Genomic DNA, 23,436 nt, shown 5'->3' with positions numbered 1-23,436 from the left:
AAAGTAATTTTCCCCTCTGCTAATACTCGCACCTTCTTGTCAACTGTTGGAAATGCGCCATGTCCACCTTGATTGCATTGGCCTCATTAGCACTACAAAAGTAATTTTCCTCCTTTGATATTCACCCCTTCTTGTCAACTGTTGAAAATAGGCCACTTCCACCTTAATTGAATCAGCCTCATTAGCACTGACCCCCTCACTTGGTAAGGGAACACCCATCTTTTCATGTGCTGTAATATTTATACTGGTCACTGTATTTTTCACTCCATGCATCTGATGAAGTGGGTTTTAGCCCACGGAAGCTTATGCCCAGATACATTTGTTCGTCTCTAAGGTGCCACAAGGATTCCTCGTTGTTTTTGATTTTGTATTTTTCTGCATAACATGCAACTATATAAATCTGTGGAGACATTTCCCATGGGCTCACATGTCCCCAAACACCATCCCGTGCTGGTGTTTGCCCTGCAGTGCCCCGCCTACATTTGTGCTCCACAGACTGCTCTGTTCTAGAACTCCAGAACAGCTGCTCCTTCCTGGTACCTATGTTCATACCTGTTGCACTGGCTCTGCTAGTTGGGATGGTGCATCAGAGCTGGCAGGTGCTGAGAGAAGGAGAGACATGGAATTCTTGTGCCTCAATAGAAATTCTATGCCTCAATAGAAAAACCTATCTTCAAGGTGATGGCACCGCAGATGCAGGTAAGAATCTTTGGTTGTGTTTGGGGTGGGCGGGGGAAAAGTGAAATGCCCCCCCCCCCGCAGCAAAATGAGTGAATGCCGGGGATAGTGATTGACTGATGGTTTTCCAAATGCATTGGTCACCTGTGTCTGGCATGTATCTGAATAATAAAAGGAATGTGCAAAATTAGCCAGTTCAGAACAAGAGACAAAAGTGTCACAAATAGCTACAGGCAGAGGTTCTGGTGGGAGAGTGATTTTGTTGTTATGACGCAGGACTTGGAGTTAGGCGATGGGGGTTCTGCTTCTGGCTCTGCTATGTGACCTCAGTCAAATCACTCACCAATTATATGCCTCAGTTTCCCTACCTGTTCTGAGAGGGTGATAATACTTCTCTACCTCTCAGGGGCAGAGGCAGGTTTTAGGACACATGCAGACCACGGGATCCCACTGCTTTTAGAGACCAAGAAATATCGAGCTATATTTCAGCCCCTCTCCTTGTGGAACCCTGACAGCTAAACCAATAGGAACTGATCATTTATGATGTTTCTGTGGTTTTCCCTGTAGATCCCATATAAGTTACTGAGAGCAAAGGACTGCAATGGGCTAATCTCAGCTCAATCACTGACTCCCTCTGTGGCTTTAGTAAAGTCACTTAGCATCTTTGCCTCAGTTTCCCCATATTTAAACCTGTGATGTGGATACTTTACTTTATCTGCCTGTGACAATTAACTAGTTAGTGATTGTATAACACTAGTCATATATGTGCTCAAATTCACCAGAATGCATCCACATTCTCCAGTACCTAGCACACAGCCTCAGTTCATTTGAAGGACGGTCCCTCAACTAACCTTTCTGAGAGCTGGAAATGATGGGCCATCTCCAGCTTGTAGCTAGGCTTTACGTAGGCTCGGAAGCTGATGATGATGATTATTGTTTTATGGTGGTGCCTAGAGACGGCAATTGAGATCAGGACCCCATTGTGCCCAGCACTGTACATGCGCATAGAGAGAGGCAGACCCCACCCCGGCAAGCTGACAATATGCATAGTTAAGACAATTGGAGTGGGAGAAAAGAAGTACTTAGACTGTAAGCTCTTTGGGGCAGGAATCATCCTTCTATTGTGTGTTTGTACAGCATCTAGCACAATGGGGCTCTGATCCCAGCCAGGGGCTCCTAGGCACTATGGTAACAAAAATGAGTAATAATATTGTTATCCCCGTTTTACACTGAGACACTAAGTGACTTGGCCAAGGTCACACAGGACGTCTGTGGCTGAACAGGGAACTGAATCCAGGTCTCCTGAGTCCCAGGCCAGTCCTTTAAGCACAAGACCATCCCTTCCAGGAAGGGTGTTTCTACTCTGTTTGATAAACAATAAGTCAGTTAAGTTTTGAGAAGCCCTAAAGGCTTCTCTGGACACGATAAGTACAGAAATCTATTTCAGGTTCTCCTCTTCCTGGCAGCAGAGGGAGCTCTGCCTGTGATCATGGTTCCCAAGAACCACTGGCTTTGTGCATCTGTGTGAAAAATTGTTCTGTGTGCCTAAGGCTGGCTTTGCAAACTCTGCAAGCAGTGAGGCTAAGTCCATGAATACTCCCGGAGCACCAGTAGATTCTTGGATGGGTGTAATTTAGCCAAGCAGGTCAAGTGCTCTTTCATTATACACCCCCAAAGCTTGAGCCAATGTACGTGGAGAGTCATTATTCCATCAGTCTTGGGACAGGAATTAGGACGCCTAATGAGTTAATAGTTTTCATGCTGTGGTTACTGAGCATGGAATGTTGCCTCTTCAAACATACTTCATGGTGGGCAGCCTTTTGTTCTCTCAAAGAGGCCAATCATGCACCGGTATGTTAAACTGTACAAATATCCCTTCCCCAAGGATGCTGCAGACCCTCAATCTGTATCAGAGGAGAAAGAAACCCCATTAGGAGGAATTAATTAGATTGGTGCCTGCCATTGTCCCATTTAAAAACAGACAAATCTCTTTGCACGGAGGACTGACTTGACCCAAAGCTTTCCTTATCTTTACCCTGAATAGAAAGGGAGACTAATGGATTTAATTATTATTCTCAACAGCCCTGCTTCCCGTTCCGGCTCTGAATCACAGGGTTATGTGACATCCACATGTATATTACAGGGCAATAGAGCAGGAACCTGTTTTATTTTTCTCATCAGGTGGCAGAGTTATTCTTAGTAACTTGACAGGGCGGATTCATTGAAGGAACAGCCAGGTCTTTCTGCTTTTGTGGGATGTTAATGAACAAATGACATTGCTAATGGTTATGAAGCTACTTAAAGCCTGTAATGAACCACCCTGAGAGCTCATTCCTCCTTCCACATGGTGTTCTCCCTTCCCACCTCTTCATACACATTATTACCAGCATGTGACAGCTACAGCTACTGTTGCCCTGTCCAGGATGGAATGGCAAGAGCTGCTCAAGTATTTATGACTATGTCTCCTTCAAATGGCTGGCCCAGAAATCATAAGAAAGTTACAAGCTCCCCCTCCTCTTCTAGATAGAAGCCTTGGTATTTTGGGGCTGAATGGTGTTATGTCCATCTAGCATTGGGCAAATCTTGGTGGTTTCTTTTGTGTCCTGCAAAGGACTAGAGATGATCCTTTGACGTTTTCAAGTAGAAGGGCCTATTTCCTCCAGGTTTTCTACATGGGTTTAGATGGCACCTCACAACAACACAGGATGCTTATTGTCACGCTTTCATTCTGAAGGATCCAACGCACTTTGCAAGCTAAGGGCTGGATGGTTCTGTGCAGAGGAGACCCCTTACTAACGTGGAAAATGTGGATAGCTGCCTCTATAGCAGAATCTTTCCGCATCCTGGGAGCTGGTGGTGTACCCTCCAGGGCTGGGGATGTGTGCTTCATCGCCCCTTTTAACCTGCAGTCCTTTGAGAAGTAAATACAGTCTCTGCAGCCATAGTAAGTAGTTGACATGGAAGCTGGAAATGGCGAGGGTCCCTGGAGCCAATGCAGCCGCATGGGGCCTTTGCACACAGCGACATGGGCTCCAGCAGATTCTCATTTTATCTCTTGATCATTTCTCCTGGGGACAACACTGTCCTGCCATGGAGTGATTTGGGTTTACCTTGTTAGTTACAGCGTGTGATAAACCAGGTAGGCAGCTGCACGTCTACATTGCAATGTTAACCCAGGCTCTTACCCAGGTTTTAGCCCAACCCTCCCACCCACACTCAAAAACCTCCTATCTGGATTGGGAGGTGCTTTAAACCTGGGCTGATCTTATGGGTGCATAGACTAGAACCCAGACTCTACTTCAGCTTGGGCTGGAACTTGCCCGCTTTGCAGCGTGGATGTAGGCTAAATCACTTCAGTGCTGATAGTCCTCCCGTGCCTTACCATGGTGCCCTCTGAAGGATTGAGTAGTTCTCTCACTATTGAGTGGGAAAGAATCCTAGCCTAGAGTGTCTCGGCCCAAAGAACCATGGGCTGTACCCTCCAGCAACACCTGGGGGAGTGCAGAAACAGTGAGGACACAGTAATGCTGGTAGGACACTTTTTGCAGTAGGGCTGCTCAGACCCAGCCAGGCAAGGTTAAAACTCAGGTGCCAATCACACAAGTTAACTTAACCTGAGTGAGATCTACCTCCCCCTTTGCCTCTTTGTGGGAAGAAGCATTAGTAAGTGACTGACAGCAAATATTACCCTAGGATACGCTGGTTTTCTGCAGGTTTTGGTTATCCAGTGGCTGAAAAGCAGCCAAGAGACTGACTAATTCTAGGCTGTGTTTGATTAGTCAGATGTCAGTAAATGGACCTGCAGGTTCACGTCAGAAGGTTCTTGCTGGCGACAGTGCTTATTACTAAAGCAAGGCATTGGCTCTATGGAAAATAATCAGATGCATGCAAGGAAAGCAGCACTGTCTAGCGATTAGTAGGACAAAGCTTGGGTTCTCATCCTGGCAATGCTCCTAGCTCACTCTGTGACACTAGGATCAAAGGTGCCCCCAGATTGCCTGACTGAGGGGGAGAGGGGCTCTGTCCTTCCTTAAGATCAAAAGTGGGTGCTAATTTTGGGTGTCCAACTCGAGACACCGTGAAAGAGTCTGATTTTCTGGGGGGATGAGCAATCCTAGGGTGAGGTTTCCGGTCTACTGGAGGTCAGACTAGATGATACAATGAACCCTCCTGTCTTGGAATCTATTAATGATCTAATCTGAGGGGAAATTCACACACACCTGGTGGGAATGCTGCCCAGCCAGTTGCACGGAACTAATTGTGCTCTTTGCCTGTTGGCACACATGCAATGAAACTGTGCCTACATCCCAGGGATTCTTTAAAGAAACCCTGATTATTTGCTGTCTTGGTGTTTGGGAAGGTGGTTACCAGTGGGCGGTGATTACTGGTGGTGGTTCTTCCTCTTTCTCTTGGTATTTCCATTCTGCCCTTGAGTTACTCCTCACCCTCACCCCTTGATTCAGCCCTGCAAATAACTGTGTGTGTTTCAGATCATTCACTTGGAAAGGCTGAGGCCCATCCAGAGCCAGTCGTGGGCACTGAGCAATTGAAAATCTGGCCCCACATCATTCTTGACCATGTTCTTTGCCTCATAATGCTTTACACCTGCAAAGGGTTGTACATGCATTAGCGATTTAACATATGATTATTGTTAATCATAATGCCTAACTCTTACAGCTGTTTTCATCAGTAGATCTCAGAGCACTTTACAAAGGAGGTCAGTATCACTAATTATCTCCATTTTTAGATGGGGAAACTGAGGCACTAAGAGTCACTTGCCTGAGGTCACCCTGCAGTCCAGCGGCAGAGCTGAGAATAGAATCCTGGTCTCCTGAGCCCCAGCCCAGTGCTCACTCCACTAGGCCACACTGATTAGGGGCAGGGACGTGACCCGTGATTTTGTAATCTGCTGCAGTCATTAACTAGCCCAGGGAGGAAACTTCCAGCCAGGTGTGCGCTCGCTGGGCCCTTCACTCCTAAAACCCAGACTCTCTCTATTCCTTGCCCTTCTTCCTCAAGAAAAGAGCCACTAAAAAGGAAACAAGCCCAGAAAGGAAAGGGGAAAGTCCTGCAATCCCATGCAGATAATCGCTGCTTTGGCAGGGAGGAGAGGCGAAAGCAGGGTGGCTGGTTGCTGGCTTTGGGGTTTAGGACCCAGAGGAGCCAGTGGCAGGCGCCAGGGATTGAGGAGGAACTAAAAAGTTCTCAGTTCTCGGTGTGGCTCAGACTCTGCAGTCTGGGGCGCTGGGGGACTCTGCTGCAGCCCTTCCTGCACCATGAAGGAGACTCTGTTCAAGGGGAACTTCTGGGTGAGAGGGGGAGCTGGCTGGGAGGTGGGGGGGGGGGAACAGCTGGCCTGGGGAAAGAAGAGCTGGAATGAAGCTAGTAGCAAATTGGGCTTTTCTTGATTCCCAAGAACCTTTAAGGAGAATGCCCTGGGCTGGAGCTGCCTGCTTGTCCCAGCCTTTCTGATCCTGCTTTCCCTCAGCTGGAGTAGGCTGGCTTCTGCTTTAATGCATGTCATCTTGGAGACCTCTGATGCACAGCAGGAGAGGAGCGCCAGGGTTTCTGTGTCTCATAAAGTAAATAATGTTCATGGTTAAAATTGCCTGCCAGGCAGTAACTGCAGCTGGCTGGTCCTCTGTGGCGTTTGGATGCCATATGCTGCAGCTTTCCTTGGACAGGGTGTTCTTCGCTTACTGTTTGTGTGGCTTTTGTTGTGTGCTGTCCAGCAGTGGCTGTGTGGCACCCCAGAAGTGGCTGCAGTTCCATGGTGAGTGACACCGTCCCTCGGTGTATGCACTTGGGGGGACATTCGGGTACCACTGAAGACAATGGGAGTTCTGCCATTAACTTTCATGGGACCAGGATTTCAACCAACATGGGGGGGGGGGGCACACAGGGTCAAATGCTCCCCCCCTCCCCCCCCCAGATTACCCAAGAGGGGCTCTGTCCTCCTGCTGTGCCTGCCCTCTGGCACCCTGGGCCCCTGTCCCTGGCAGCTGGGTCAGGCAGGGAGTGGAAGGGGTATGACCAGCCGCTATATATATAATATTATATATAGTCATATAGCACTTCTATGGCCTTGATCTCCTACAAGCTGCTCCGCAAGCCAGATCCAATCGCTCCTGTGAGCTGTCTCTCCACTGGGGACAGGATGTAGTCAGCTGGGCTCGGTGCAGGGGTCTGCCTGCATGAAGTAACTTGCCAGGATAAGGTAGATGATGGAAACTGACTTTCTGGTCCCTTGACATAGTCTAATCGCAGGGGTAGGAACTAGACATTCTGGCGTTTGATTCTCTGCTCTTACACTAAATGGCGTGTGTTCTTTAGGAAAGCCACTTGAGCCTGGATTGCTCCACTGTCTTTGAGTTCTTTAATTTTTGGGTGCCCAAGTGCTGAGTGGCTACAACTCCAGTGACAGGCAGTCAGAGCAGTGGGTATGCAGCACCTATGAAAATCCAGGTGCCTGGATCTGGACACCCTAATACTGAGGCACCCGAAATCGGTGGGCACTTCTGAAAAGGTCGTCCTTAGGGAATGGCAGCACCAAAAGGCTATCTGTAAAATGGGGCTAATGACGCCTTCCCTACGTCAGAAGGATGTTAGCCCGACTGAGAAGCACAGAGCAGCCTCCCTGAAGTCTGCGCAGGGGTTGGCTGGATTAGCTGAATGCGACTGCTGTGGTTTGCAAGGTGGGGTGTAAATGCTGAGTGTTGTAATGGGTCCATTGTCTCGGCCTATAGCATGGCACAGTCGGTACGCAAACACAAGGTATGTATTGGGAAAAAGTATGAAAATAAGCATTGGTTCATGCCTCACCTTCGTTTTTCAGCTATAAACGACACCCCTTGTTATCTTTGCTCTGTTTTGTAGATGTGCTACAGAACTTCATCGGTAGGGAAGGAGGTCTGTGAGATCCAGGGCTGGGTGTTTAAAAAAAAAAACCTCACCTCTGAAAACTAAATTCAACTAAATCCTCCTCACCCCTAGGATTTTAGAGAGGGCTGGGAAAAAGGGTGTGTGAATGAGCCATCAAGTGCATGTGTAGGGAAAGTATTAGAGAGGTTTGAAAAAACCTGCCTCTGAGCAGTTTGCCTGTCTCTGATGTCACTGTGGACTAAGGGGATGTCTTGACTCAAACTTACTTTGTGGTCATGTACAGTCAAGTTAGCTAGCTTGAGCGACAGCAACCCTACCACAAAATAACCCAGATGGGTTAGATTAGCCACACAGAGCAGCTGCATTCCTTCTGCGTTACTCGCTTGAGGCCCCCCCCTCCCCGACAGGCCAGCTACCTCAAGTTTAACGCAGCACCTAACCCAAGCTAGAGATTTTTGTGTGTGGACCGGAGTCAGGTTAGGGGCAGTGCTCAAGTTATACCTTGAGCTAGCACTGCAGTGGAGACAAGCCCTTAAGTTAAAAATGGGGGATCAGATCATCCCCTCCCATTTTGAAAAGCTGCAGGAGGGGGCTCTGTGGGAGGAAATCTCTAAATGGAGTCACTTCTGTTTCCCCCCTCCTCCCCGCAACCCTAACCCTAGTCGGAAGAGCCAGGACCATCTTCTCAGAGCCCTGTGTCTGTGGTCTTGGCTGGGCAGCCCTCTGCTTCCTGGCTCCATTAGATTGCTGATAGTGTCTGTGTCCCCAGAGGGCCTATGCAGGAAAGGCTGGGGGCTGAAATATCTTTTTCTGTTAAGGCCCTCAGAGGCCAAAGGAGAATGATGTATGTCTCTTCCCCTGCTACTCTCCCCACCCTTCGAGACTCCCCAGCATGGAGTTTCCTCGACTACAGTGACGGGGGAAGGGTATCACAGCAGGGGCTGATCCGCCCTTCTGCACGGAGAAGGGGAAATCCATGCATGGAAGGCACTCGGGCCTTCCATGCATTCATGTATTCATATATGAATATATTCAGCATTCATATAGCCCAGGGGGAGGTTTTCTGGGGCCAAGGGAAAATGCTACGTGCCTTCACACCCGAGGGAAATACAACAGAATCTCCCAAATTCCCTCCTCCCCTGGCCCGGCCACACACTGCTCGCTCTCCCTCCCCTGTCTCAGGAAGGGTTTACAAAACATCTCCACTGATGCTGGCTGAACGTTTTTAGCCAAAACTTTTTTCCCCAGAGAGCAAAGCTGCTTCGTCGACACTGGAACGTTTTTGGAATTGGTGTCTTGTTTCCGAATTGTTTAGTTACAAAGAAATATGAAAGAAAAAATCTGATATTCGCACATAGAATCATAGACTATCAGGGTTGGAAGGGACCTCAGGAGGTCATCTAGTCCAACCCCCTGCTCAACATCTCTAGTTGGGAGGCCTCAGGTCTTGGGTGTCCAGGTTGAGACCATCAAAGGCCTACTTTTCAGAGGTGCTCAGTGCTCCAAATTCCACTTGGAAACCAAGGGTGCTGTAAGTGCTGACTACCAGTGAAAACTAGGCCTGAGGGAGGGGTTGGGGGGAGTTTGTCAACTTTTGGGGGCAGCTTTTTGTTCTGTATCTGTATAGCACTTAGCACAATGGGGTCCTGGTTCAGGACTGAGGCCTCTAAGTGCTACCGCAATACACATAATAAATAATAATAATGCTGGACACTTCTGAAAATGTTGTCCCCATCTCCTTCCCCCTGTTGAGGAGTCAGAGCCCCTCAGTGATGAAAGCGCCTGCAGCACTGGTTTAGCAATGTGTTTTACATTGCCAGCTGGGGTAGAGCTCCTCCCAGATAAGTTCTCAGCAGCAACCCCACCTGGCCTCTCCCTTTCCCCTTGCATTTTCAAAGAAGGGGTCAGGGGTTTTGTGGTTAGCAGCCAAGTGCTGTAGGGGAATGGTTTTCAAACTGCGGGTCGTGACCCGGTACTGGGTCGCGGAATGTAAGGCACTCGGTCGTGGCGGTTCTGGTCAGCACCACCGACCGGACCATTAAAAGTCCCGTCGGCGGTGCTGCCCGGCTAAGGCAGGCTAGTCCCTACATGTTCTGACACAGCGCTGCGCCCCGGAAGTGGCCAGCAGCAGGTCCGGCTCCCAGGCGGTGGGGCCACGGAGCTCCGTGTACTGCCCCTGCCCTGAGCACCAGCTCTGCACTCTCATTGGCCAGTTCCCAGCCAAAGGGAGCTGGGGGGGCGGTGCCTGCAGGCGAGAGCTGCACAGAGTCACTTGTATGCCTCCGCCTAGGAGCCGGACTTCCTTCAGGCCACTTCCGGGGTGCAGTGCAGTCTGTGGTGCCAGGACAGGCGGGAAGCCTGCCTTAGCACCCCCACTGCACTGCTGACCAGGAGCTGCCGGAGGTAAGCTCATGCCCCTGCCCCAGCCCTGAGCCCACCCCAAACCTGGAGCCCCATCCTGCACCCCAAACCCGTCATCCCTGGCTCCACCCCAGAGCCTGCACTCGCAGGCCAGAGTCCTCACCCTCTCCCGCACCCCAACCCCCTGCCCCAGCCCAGAGCCCCCTCCCACACCCTGAACCCCCTAATTCCCAGCCCCACCCTGCAGCCCTCACCCCTGCACCCTAACCCTCTGCCCCAGCCCTGAGCCCCTCCCAAACCCCTTATCCCCAGCTCTGTTGGGTCACGGGCATCAACAATTTTCTTCAACTGCGTCGCCAGAAAAGAAGTTTGAAAACGATTGCTGTAGGGGTGTGTGTGTGTCTCTCATGAGTAATCTTCTGTTTCTTGGAGAAGATCTGCTGCAGTTCAGTTAGGAAATATCCTAAATGAATAAAGCTAATCAATGGAGCTGGTGGGGAAAAGAGAAATAGATTTTGTGAAATATTTTGAAAGGAATGAAAAGAATTAATTTCATTTGAAATTTCCAGTCTTTTTTTTTTAAATGAAAATTTGTCGTATTTTCGAGTTCTGAAACGAAGCTTTTTGAAATTTTCAAATACTTAAAAAAAAATAATTTTTTTTAAAAAATTTTGTTTTGTCAGCAGGGCAAAACCACCTTTTCCCCACCGTTCTCCTAGAATGATGGAGGGTGGGGTATAAAAAGTGCGTATTCTTCCCCCACCAAAACAAAACCTCCCCCCCCAAATTTCAAAACTTTTTGTTTCTATTTTTTTTTTTTTGTAAACTACACACATCTAATTTTGGTTGACATTTTGTGTGTGTGTGTGCGTGCATTCATTTTGTTCAAAAAGATAATTTTCCATTGCGGTGAAAGAAGTTCAACATAACATTTTTGATTGGTTCGACTAGCCCACACATGTCAAAATAAAAGACTATAGAACGTCTTATGGTGCACGAGCCTTGTTCATTTGTGAATCACGCAGGGCCCGATCCGGTCAGCACTTACGTCTTGTGAGTTAGTCAGATCGTGTGCGTGGTACCACGGAATTCAATGGCACTATTCACACGAGTAAAGTTACCCTCTGGCTAGGTCTACAGTGGCACAGCTGCAGCGCTTCAGTGTAGATGCTCACTATAGTGATGGGAGTGGTTCTCTCTCGTTGCTGCAATTAATCCACCTCCCTGGGATGTGGTAGCTAGGTCGACAGAAGATTCTTCCATAGACCTAGTGCTGTCTATACCGGGGGTGAGGTCAGCATAGCCCAAGGGTGGCCAACCTGAGCCTGAGAAGGAGCCAGAATTTACCAGTGTACATTGCAAAAGAGCCACAGTAATACGGTCAGCAGCCCCCCATCAGCTTCTTCACCCCGCTCCCAGTGCCTCCCACCCACCGGCAGCGCTGCCGATCAACACCTCCCTCTCTGTCCCTGCACCTGCCGATCAGCTGTTTCGCGGCGTGCAGGAGGCTCTGGGTTGGGGGGAGGAGCGAGGGCACGGCAGGCTCAGGGGAGGGGGCGGGAAGGGGTGGAGTGGGGGCACGGCCTGTGGCAGAGCCAGGGGTTGAGCAGTGAGCACCCCCCGGCACATTGGAAAGTTGGCACCTGTAGCTCCAGCCCCGGAGTCGGTGCCTGTACAAGGGGCCGCATCTTAACTTCTGAAGAGCCGCATGGGGCTCCGGAGCCACCGGTTGGCCACCCCTGGCATAGCTAGAGCTCTCAGGGGTGTGGATTTTTCACACCGTCGAGAGACACAGCTTTGCCAATTTTCAGAGTAGCAATGGTGTTAGTCTGTATCAGCAAAAAGAACGGGAGGACTTGTGCCACCTTAGAGACTAACAAATTTATTTGAGCATAAGCTTTTGTGGGCTACAGCCTACTTCATCGGATGCATAGAATTGAACGTATAGTAAGAAGATATACGTACAGAGAACATGAAACGGTGGACGTACCCATACCAACTGTAAGAGGCTAATGTCAGTTTTCAGTGTAGATCGGCCTTCAGTCCTATGTGTTGACAGGATTTGATTGCAGTAGTACCTGCGATTATTAGTCCATTCCACCCTCCTCATGCCCCTCCTTTTTCAAAATGCTCCAGTTCCAGTATATTGCTGTCCCCTTTCAGCCTGGTGGGAAGTTTTATTGTGGATTCTGAACACTGGAATGTCAAGGCTTGTAATGGACATGCAGCTAGATTCTTAATCCTGCTATATATGGCACTTTACGAACAGACTGGAAGAGATGGCTTTTACCCGAGCATGATTACAGTCTAATCTGCAGGGATTTTGTTGTTGATGTGTTTTGGTTTGGTTTGGCTTTTTAACCATTTCTATATTTAGGAAGTTTTAACAGGTTTGCTTATCCTAGCCATGTAAATATCAGAGCCAATACAATAAACATTACAACAGTGAGCTCTTGTTTAGAGAAACATTATACAGTACTGTAATCACTGGATCTCTTTATCTGACGGGGTGTTAGCATGCTACAGAGTGAGCATCTTTACACTTTTCAGAGAAGCAGCCGTGTTAGTCTGTATCAGCAAAAAGAAAAGGAGTACTTGTGGCACCTTAGAGACTAACACATTTATTTGAGCATAAGCTTTTGTGGGCTACAGCTCACTTCATCGGATGCATAGAATGGAACATAGAGTAAGAAGATATATGTATACACATACAGAGAACATGAAAAGGTAGAGTAAGAGACTGACTAAGATGAGCTATTATCAGCAGGAGAAAAAAAAACTTTTGTAGTGATAATCAAGATGTCCCATTTAGAGTTCTAGTGATTTGGTTAAATTGAGTGAAACCTCTGATGACATGTATTTAACAAAGGAGGCACATCTCTCAACTGTTAATATTCAAACAAATCAGACGGGTGCGCTGGGTTTTTTTTGCCAACCGTGGTTTGAATATTGAATAAATAGTAACTAAATATCTAAGTATCTATTTGTTCTCTGTCTGTTTTGCAGGGTACATAATTGATGCATTAATTTTTCAGTGACAGCCACCTTTGTTTGAACCATTCCTCTAGAGTTGGACTATTTTTCTTTTTCCAACAGAGGCTATCAGAAGCTTATCAGCTACTAGCAGATAAGAGATTAATTCCTCATTTCATTGTGTGTGACCATTTCTGGTGGGAAGCCCCAGTAGATTGCCAAAGGATCATTTGGTAATTAATATCCATTAATTTGTGATAGTTGGTTATAAATTGCATTCAGTACCCTCTAATGACTGCAGATGTCTACCATATATGTATAAAATCTCCTCATTTTCCCAACATTTATCCCCTTAATTTGCAGTTTTTCATTTAGCAAAACTCTCAGTGTAATAAAGATGACAGCACTGAGCCAAGGATTAAAGGGTTACAGTGCATTATTATTTATTTTGATTTGTGTTGTGATAGTAACCAGAAGTGTCATTCAAGGATCAGGGCCCCTTTGTGCTAGGCTCACAGGAGGAAAAGACAGTCTGTGCCTCAAAGAGCTTATGATCTAAGTACTAATGACTGTTGATTGGCCAGGACTGCTTGGTGGGGGGTGCAGATGGGTGTGGGAGGGGAATGAGTGATGGAAGGAGAAGCCAACGAAGTAAGTTTAAAGAGGGATTTGGTTTGAGGTTCTCAGGTCGTTGGCTTCGACAGGTTATCTGTGTATCATTGCTGTGCTAGCTGTTGCATGCAGCGTTAGAGCTCCAACTTCCTCCTTTCATTTTTTCCTCTTCGTTTACTGAAAAAAAGCAAGAGGAAGAAGAGCTTTTCTCCACTAAACCTACTGACCTTGTGTGAACGATGAGGACAATACCATGGGAGAGTAAGAACTTCTCTGTAAGGCTGTGTCTGCACTGGGAAATTTGGTAGCTATACTTCTCCACCGGTGTTAGCAAGGGTGGACTCTGTAGGGTAGACCAGCATCATGGCTGGTGGGTAGGAAAGGGTTAACTGTGCGATTGGGCTAGGCAACACATTGGCTAAAAATAACAAAACCAAAGGCTGAGTCCTGTTCCTACTGGAGTCGCATTGATGGTAAATTATGACTACAGAGTTTCTTAGTTTAGACCAGTCTGAACTGTCACCACTGAATGACAGCAGGTACAAAAGAGTATCCATTAAAGTACAGCTGTGGATGCTGACTGTCCAAAGCCACATTCTGATTGGCTGGTGGGGCCTTCTTGATGTCACAGGTGCTCACCAATTTCCAGCTGTACTCAGCTAGGACCTTCTGGTTAACTTATTCAAAAAGTCTCATAGACTATCAGAGTTGGAAGGGACCTCAGGAGATCATTTAGTCCAGCCCCCTGCTCAAAGTAGGGCCAATCCCCAATTTTTTTTTCCCCCAGATCCCTAAATGGCCCCCTCAAGGATTGAGCTCAGAACCGTGGCTTTAGCAGGCCAATGCTCAAACCACTGAGCTATCCCTGCCCCCCAGTGAGTGTTGTGGTAAAGGAAGGAACTGTTGTGATGCTTCACTGATAAAGCACAGAAGGACAGTGAGTCCTTCAAAGTCATTACCTTGTTAACCAAGCCAACCAACTTCCACTTGATTTTGATGTGAACTGCTTATTTTGTATCCCCATCTGTCTGTCTGCACTGATCCTCTTGCGTGACATTAGAATTCAAAGAGCTGCCACAGAAAGCTGTTTATGTATTGTTTTCATCTGAAAAATAGTAGCTTGAGGTTTCAGATTAGGTGGAGACTATACATTTACTAGTAAACATAGTTCAGATGGTGCAACCATCCCTTGTTACCTGGCCTCACAGTCCCCTTCTGTTTCCAGTCTCATCCACTTGCTCCACTGTCCATATGCTTTTCTTCTCTTCCCCTTTGTTCTTCATGCTTTTTTCTTCACCTCTGTTCTCACAACTTTTCTCCAAGTATTGTCACTGTAGCTTATAAACAAACATTTTAAGAGTGCAGCTCCTTCAATATGCATGAACAACAAACCAACTTGAAAGATGCTGGCTCAGTGCGTGTGATGTGCCCCTCTTGTCACTGACTTATAGAGGATAAGAGTCTACTACTGCTACCAGCTAATGAAGGCACTCCTTTAGGTCCAGTGCTAGAGGTCCGTGCTTTGAGGGTGAATGTCTCAGGCTCACTCCTTGCTGGTGGACTTGTGGAGGGGATTGTTGCAAAACCAACCACATGATGTTATTTTCATTACCCTTTCCTTCACTCCACCTTGTTTCTCACTTGTCCTGTTAGGTCTAAACTCTATAGGGTAGAGAGGTCTCTTGTCTCTAAATCACCATATTCACTGCAGGCATTGTAGACATAAGCTGTGTCAGGGATTCTTAGTTACGCCCTTCACTGAGTGACACTCCAAGTCCAGAAGCAAAAGATCAGTTATTAATGTAAAGCTGCCTCTACAAATGGAACATAAATGGAAAAGAAACCTGCTGAAGACAATCTTTTCCCCATTCTTCTCTTTTCCGTTGGCCTTTCCTGAAGCAATTGCTGCCAACTGAACAAGCAAAGTTTTTGCAACTTGTCATTTTTATCTCATATTGTTAGGCCTGTTCTTTTATTTTTTTTTTTATCACTTCCTGAATTTCTGTGCCTGCTTCTCCCCAAACCAGTTTCTTTCCTCCCACACCCCGAACATTTCAGGTAATTTGGCAGGCAAAACCCTTGGCTCGTTTTTTTTTGCTGACCGTGGTTTGAGTATTGAATAAATAGTAACCAAATATCTAAGTATCTATTTGTCCTCTGTCTGTTTTGCAGGGCACATAACTGGTGCATTAATTATTAATGTCCACTAACTGGACATTAATTATTGTCTTGGATGCCTGTAAATCAAACCAGCAATAACAACGATTTAATTGCTATAAAACAGACAAAGGATGACCTAGTGGAATGCAATCCTGAACTTTGAAAGCAGGGTTTTCATCCTCATGCTTTGCATGTACGGGAAAATGCTTCAGGAGGAGATGTCTGGTAAAATTTTCATATGTGCATAAGTGATTTAGGCGTCTAACTTTCGAAACAGCTCTGTACACGTGGAATATAGCAGACCTGGATGCTAGGTGCCCTCCACTTGTATTGGTAAATGGCTCCTTGCAGCTTGGAGCTCTGAGCGTGTTTTTTGGAAATGGCTGAAATATTAGTTTCCATTTGTTTGGAATCCTGTGTATCTTTTGCAGAATCTGGAAACATCAGCTGCTGATTTGTCACCTTGAAATTGTTTTTAGCGTTTCCGTGGATAAGGCTGTAAAGCATTTCTGGGTTTCTGTTAATAGCTCTAGCCGAGAGCTAAGAAGGTGGGTGAGGGATGAGAACTGAACTTGTGCTATATTAAGGCTCCCTGTATATACCCTACAAGATTTTGTGAACAAAAACATTTCCCGTCACGTGCTTGTTAGTTTACTTAGGAATTCATGTTTTCTCTGCCCTTGAAGCCTTGCGGCTGGGAAACTAGTAAAATTGTGTCAAACCAAGGGGCTGAGGGTGAAATCCTGGCCCTATTGAACTCTATGACAAATGTCCTATTGACTTGAATAGGGCTAGGTTGAATGATTGAGGGTGGAAGGGATGCATAGTCATGCTTTTTAAAACTGATTTTTCGTACCCATTAAATTCCAGTGCATAACAAACATTAGGGAGAAAGAACATCATAGTTAAAGATGTATCATCTCTGCCCCTTATTGAGGTGCCAGAGCTCCCAGTACTCATCTCTGAGAGCCCCAAGAGGTCCTTTAGTAGAACTAGGGAAGACCAGACTGGACTTCCCTGATAGTTGTAAAGTTTACAAATAACCAAAAAATTCTCCTGTGCCCCCCACCACAAACAACAAAAAGCCTTTCAGGGTTCCTTTGTTCATCGAACCCCCCCTCATCCACAAATCCACCTCCTCTTCTGTCTTCCTTTGCTGTGACACCTTCCGAAACTTGACTGTTAGGCACCTGCTGGGCTGAGACCACTGCCTATCCCCTTTGTCTCATGGTTTCCTTGTGCTCCCCATCTCTCTGTTTGTCTGCACCTGCTCTCTTGTCTTTGGGTTTGTCTTCGCGCAGACCTGCCCTGGTTAAGTTAAATTAGTTAAATCAGTGCAAAGCCCATGGGGGCCTCTCTTAGTTCAGTTGAGTGGCTGGTTTTGCTTTAACTTAAACCTATTCATAACTAACTCCAGATCAGATGGAAACAACCCCACTCTTATAATGGAACAGGAGTGTCCTACCCAGGGATTTACACCAGTTTAACGATACTGGTTTAAATTCACATTTTTAGGCTATTATATTTTAGGCACATTTACTGGCAAAGTCTTATACTTACCCTGGGGCAGGGGCCATCTTTTTGTTCTGTGTTTGCACTGCACCTAGCACAGTGGGATTATTGCAATACAAATAATAAGAATCAGGTAAAAATCAAAGGCAGAGTCACCCTTTGCATGTTACCTTTAAAATAATCATGAGCGACCATAAGAACGGCCCTACTGGGTCAGACCAATCGCCATCTAGCCCAGTATCCTGTCTGCCGACAGTGGCCAACTCCAGATGGGATTGCCATGATGGGACTGCTTACAATGGCATGTGGCCCCTCAGTGACTGCCAATAGCAAAAATCCCCAACTGCTGGAGACGGGACGCTAGATGGGGAGGGCTCTGAGTTACTACAGAGAATTATTCCAGATAGTGGTGGGTCTTGCCCACAGGCTCGGGGTCTAACATATTTGGGGTCAGGAAGGAATTTCCCCCGGTTCAGATTGGCAGAGACCCTCAGGGGTTTTCGCCTTCTAATGCGGCATGAGTCATTTGCAGGTTTAAACTAGTGTCAATGGTGAATTCCTGTAACTTGGTCTTTAAAGCATGATTTGAGGACTTCAGTAACTCAGCCAGAGGTTATGGGTCTATTACAGGAGTGGGTGAGGTTCTGTGGCCTGCGATGTGCAGGAGGTCAGACTAGATGATCACAATGGTCTCTTCTGACCTTAAAGTCTATGAGTCTATAACAGAACAGGCAATCACTGAGTGATCTGTCCCCTGTTTTCCACTCCCAGCTTCTGGCAGTAAAGGGTGGAGTCCCCACTCTCTGCCTTTCTTCATTTTATGTGCACCTGTGACTCTTAACTTTGACCCCCTTAAGGTTTTCAGAGGGGTCGGATTCCTGGATCTGAGCCTGAACTTGCAGCTTTGATTCTGGGTTGGATACAAAACCAGACAGAGCTTTTTTTGTTGGTTTGGTTCAGAAGCAGCCAAACTATCCTGCCAAAGAGCTCAGGAGACTTTAATGCAGTCTGCACCTGAATTCAGATCCCTAGCGCTAACCTAGTCTGCATCGGAGTGCTGTTACTGTCTTGCTTCTCATTCCAATATCCAGGGTGTTTTAATCCCTCTAAATGGCTCTATTATATTTTTACAACATACAAAACAGAGTACAGAGCTGGTGGTGATTGGGGGAGGGGTGGGAATGTGTCATAACGAACCTTTCAGGCAGTCAGAGGAAAATATTTTGAGCCCTGGTGTCAAATCCTCTTTGAAATGACATACATTATTCATCTGACTTTGCTTCTGCAGATCTCTGAATTCAGCTTGTGAGAAGGGGAATTCTGTGGCTCTCTGCCCTATATAAGGGATGCAGTGGACAGAGCATTGGGCTGGGAACCAGAAGACCTAAGTTCTATTCCTACCTCTGCCACTGGCAAACACCCAGATATCAAATATACATCACCTGCTGTGGCAAAAATCCTGCTGTCCTGAGCTGAACAGTGCTGGAGAGACAGAAACCAGGCCTGAATAGGGGGACCTTCCTATTTCGGTATCATGTCTCTGTAACTTGCACTGCTGAGTGGAGCTGCTGATAGGTGCTTACTGTTATGTTTCTGGCATACATACAGAGAAGTCAGATAAAAACATAAATCACTCTTGCTGGAAGGTTCCAGCATAATACTATGTTTGAGAATCCAGAACGAACACACACCATAACCAAAAACCAGAGAGAGACAAAGCAGGCTACTCCCTAAGGCAGAGACACACCGTTCACCCCACTGTTTTAGGCTAGCTCTTTCCAGACTGACTTTGATTGTGTGCTTTCCTACAGAGCCCCCCTCACTGGCAAGCAGGACCAGTAAACTCCTTACCAATTAAGATGACAGCCTACAATTCCAACATAGTTTTCAAATATACCACACCTACATTGCGACTCCAGTCACTCAAAGGAGAGTTCTGGAGACCATCTGTGTCCTAGCCTCAAGGAAGATATTGCAGCCCTTAAAAATAGTGGACTATTATGTTTCCAGTGGGTTAGAAATACTAGCTCCACTGCATTCTAGCCCCACTGGTTGAACCCACATTGCTTTCAGTGAACTCTGCACTCAGCACAAACGTGCAAAACCTCTATCTGCAAAGCCAGAGATGACTTGATCTTATTTAAGTGCAAACAGAGCTCAGCACTGAATGAGCTCGTGCTCTGCAGAGAAACACAATTTCTGTGTAACTTGCTGAACACCTACGGAGCTCGGCCTGGAACCGGGATCCTTTTAGCTATACCCTCCCCCAACCTCTACTATTTGAGCTTGAGAGAACTCCTCTATAGCAGGTCAACTGGAGGGCTGGCCAGCCACTGGAGGGCTGGCCAGCCCTCACAAACCTAGTACGTTACAAGGGGACCATGCTTCAGGCATGCTGTCTTTCAGTCCAAGAAGCAGCGACTGGTTTTACTTTTCTTACTCCTACCATAAGGGATGTGTCTTAACCAGAAACTGCTGAGGCAAATGCCAGGTCACTGTGAAATAGGAAGCACTCGCTAGTGGGGCTGGCTGCTGTCACACAGGCCTGCAATGACACTTGCATGTGAGTCAGGGATGTGGGCAACTTGTTTTGCCAGATTTAGAGTTCACTTGAAAAATCAGTCTTTCCAAGTTTAGAACGGCACTTTGGAGATTCTGAGGGTCGGGATTTTGTGTTTGGCACAAGGCAAGTTCCGGGCTGCTGCCGTTTTTGAATGTATCTTATTTCCCTGGAGTTCTAGGAGCAGTGACTTTCAACCAAGAATCTTTGCTTGCATAATACAGGCTTCTCTTTTGTTAGATGTTTAAAAAAATGTAGCCTGCCCTTGGAAAGTAGCGTCTTTACATGAAGTGTGTATGGGGGTAGGGAATGTTTTTATCACCTCCCAACCCCACTCCTGCTTCCCTGCTTCTCGCATCTCTGAATCAGATATCCACCTTGGGAGAGCCCAGCTGCCGTCCCCAGTTAGTTACATCAGTGTAAACCCTGAGTAACTTGGGAGTCAACAGTTGCCGGGGGTTGAGATGGACGTAAACTGAGGCCAGATTTTTATCCGAGTCCATCACTGGCCTGTAATTAGAATGTGCCTGGCCACACTCTGCATACTCTCTCTCTTAGCTAGCAGGATACTTTGAAGATGAGTACACCAGAGGCTGACACACTGCCCCTGCAGGTAACTATTATACAGACTGTAGGCAACCTCTAGACTTCCACAGGTGCTCAGCAAAGCTGCATCCTCAATGTGCTTTTTAGCAAGTTCATAAGGAAATATATTAAAAAAACAAAAAAAACCCACCCCTTTTTGTAAATAAGTAAAAAATGACAAGAAATCTCTCTCTAATCTCCTTGTGGCTGTGGATTGTCCCTGCTAAGCCTCCAACCACAGGTGTACCACAGACAGTAATGTTTCCAAGTCCTTCAAACTGCTTCTGAGCATGTTGTCACAGTGAAACCCTGTCTCGATGGTTTTCTAACGCATGTCCTTTTCTGGCTGCCGGCCCTTGGTGGTCATTCAGTTTGGTGCTTAGAATTTTGTGTTGGTATGGTTAAAAAGCTGGCAGTGCTCCTCCTTGGTGGCTGTGTTCTGGTTAATAAGTACATCTTCTCTGGGGCAAGTCCTTTGGTTATTGACGAATCGATTCAAAATCCTCGCTGTAGCAAATCCTTCTCTGCAGGAGAGATTTTACACAACAGGAGAGCTCAACCCACGTGGCTCTGAAAAGCGATTGCCCAGATCCCCAAACAGGAGAGGCAAATGGATCTCAGATGCAGATGATGAGGATTCCCGAGCTCGCTGGCATTAACGAGGCCAGTAGCAGCGTGAGCTGAGTAACTCCATTGGAAGCCGACAGTTACTCTGGATTTACCCCAGCGTAACCGGACTTTTATCTGACTGCCCCTGGTGGCAGTGTGATCAGGATATGCTGGGCATATCGTGCAATCTTCTTATAGGAGCTTACCATCTCAATTGTCACAGCATTCCAATTGCCTTCAATAATATAGACCTTATGATGTGCCAGTGAAAGTGTTTCCAGCCTAACTTTTAGTCAGCACACACAGCATGTCCCTTACATGCCTGAGTCCATCCCAAGACCTTAGGAGGAATTTGGCTTCACTAACCTTTGATTAGAACCCAAACTCATCTGGGTCTTGCATGAAACCATCAACTGTGATATTTTATTAGTGTGTAGTGGCAATAATGGCTCCTGATGCAGGGCCTTTAAGTTCTGTACCTCAAATCGAGTATCTGTTATAACCTTTCTGAGTCCCCTTGGGCTAGTCGCTAGCACAAACAGCCTCTCAAGATGGGAAGGGAAGGTGTATGGATTTGTGTTTGTGGGCACACCGGGCCTTTCCTGAGAACTAATTGTGGGCATGTTGATCTGGATTGTTGTGATGGGTTGTATGCATCTAGTGGATCTGTCCTGTGTCTAGTTCCAGTCAATATTTTCATTAATGACTTGGATAATGGAGTGGAGAGTACGCTTATAATATTTGTGGATGACACCAAGCTGGGAGGGGTTGCAAGCACTTTGGAGGACAGGATTGGAATTCAAAATGACCGCGACATGTTAGAGAATTGGTCTGAAATCAACAAGATGAAATGTAGTAAAGATAAGTGTGAAGTATTAGACTTAGGAAGGAAAAATCAAATGCACAGCAACAAATGGGGAATAACCAGCTAGGTGGCAGTACTGCTGGAAAGGTTCGGGGGGTTATAGTGGATCACAAATTAACTAAGAGTCAACAGTGTGATGCAGTTGCAAAAAAAAAAGCTAATATCATATGTCATATGTAGAACACAGTAGGTGGTTGTACTCGGCACTGGTAAGGCCTCAGCTGTGTCTAGTCGTGGGCACCACAGTTTAGGAAGGATGTGGACTGGAGAGAGTTCCGAGGAGAGCCACAAAAATGATAAAAGATTTAGCAAACCTGACTGACATCCTGCTGGTACACAGGACTGAGATAAAAGGCTGAAGAGAGGAACTTATTTCCAAATGAAGCTTTAGACCACAATCCCTCTCTTTAAAAAAAAAACAACATTTTCAATTTTTAAAAAATGGCCCTTGTGAAAAAATATATTTTTGTGAATGTTAATTTGTTTTTAATGTCGGGCCTTTACTATTTTTATGTTCCTACCTGACATTCTACTGAAAGCTATTTAGACACACCACACAGTTTTACTGCCAACCAGTCCCAATGAAACCCGCCCTGAACTTGCGACTTTGCTGAGTGTCTCTGGCCGAAGCTGGAGCCATCACTTGCAGAAGTGGTGTCTTCTCACAACTGGAAGTTCCCCTTTTGCGTTTGGAGGTTTTTAAGAACAGATGACACAATGATGGAAATTCCACTATGGCCCCAGGAAGCCTCGTCCAATGCTTAACTATCCTTATAATTCAAAGTTTTTCCTAATATCTAACCTAAAACTCCCCTGCTACAGATTAAGCCCATTGCTGCTTCTTCTATCTTCAGTGGACTTGGAGGACAATTGATCCCCATCCCCTTTATCAGAGCCCTTAACAGATTTGAAGAGTCTTCTCAGGTCCCCCCTCAGTCTTCTTTTCTCAGGACTACACATGCCCCGTTTTTTTAACCTTTCCTCATTGGTCAGTGGGACAGAATACACCCCTGTAGTCACACCCTACACCATTGTAATAATCTTTGTACAATGTACGCCTTTTAAGGTATCACCTGAAAGCTCATAATTTGTTGGTCAGTATTGTCATGGTAAAATGTATGCGGCAACATTGTATGTGAAGTTATAAGATTCCCTGGATAATGTTATTAACACGTGCCAAACCCCACAGCCCTGCCCAAACTAAGGTTGACAAACAGGTCTCTCCTAAACAGCAGAACATGTGCTCTGCTTAACTTGCATTTAAGTAGTAAACATAGTCATCAAGCAGGAAAGAAAACAAAAAAGGTTCAAACAGGTGAGGAAAAGCCAGCAGGGAATATCCTTCCACATAGATTCCATCTCCTAGTGCACATCTGGAAATGTTTTCAAGAGGCGGACTGAAACTATAAAAAGGACGGACAAAACACCCCAAGGCCCCCCTCCTCCCCTGCCCGTCACATTCACTGCACCTGAAAGGACAAAGAAAGCATTCATTGGACAACATGGGGAGCGGTCCTGACCTACATGAAAGCATGTGGTGAGAAACTCTGCTTGAATCTAATACAGTTTGTTAAGTCAGGTATTAGTAAACGTTTTATCTTTATTTTCCTTGTTACCATTTCTGATTTCCATGCCTCGT

The 23,436-nt window shown here is 46.4% G+C and overlaps 1 protein-coding gene across 1 annotated transcript in view; it reads left to right on the top strand.

The window, feature by feature from the left end:
* The first annotated feature begins 5,853 nt into the window (after nucleotides 1–5,853).
* The window catches only part of PSTPIP2 (proline-serine-threonine phosphatase interacting protein 2), a 47,425-nt gene continuing 29,842 nt past the window's right edge, over nucleotides 5,854–23,436 (top strand). Inside the window, exon 1 of the mRNA XM_074953883.1 lies at nucleotides 5,854–5,987. Coding sequence (XP_074809984.1) covers nucleotides 5,955–5,987 — 33 coding nt within the window. The 5' untranslated portion in view covers nucleotides 5,854–5,954. The remainder of the gene's footprint in view (nucleotides 5,988–23,436) is intronic.

This window comes from Natator depressus, chromosome 5, assembly GCF_965152275.1.
Source record: "Natator depressus isolate rNatDep1 chromosome 5, rNatDep2.hap1, whole genome shotgun sequence".
NCBI classification, from domain to species: Eukaryota; Metazoa; Chordata; order Testudines; family Cheloniidae; genus Natator; species Natator depressus.
This window is presented reverse-complemented; position numbering and strand designations above follow the sequence as displayed.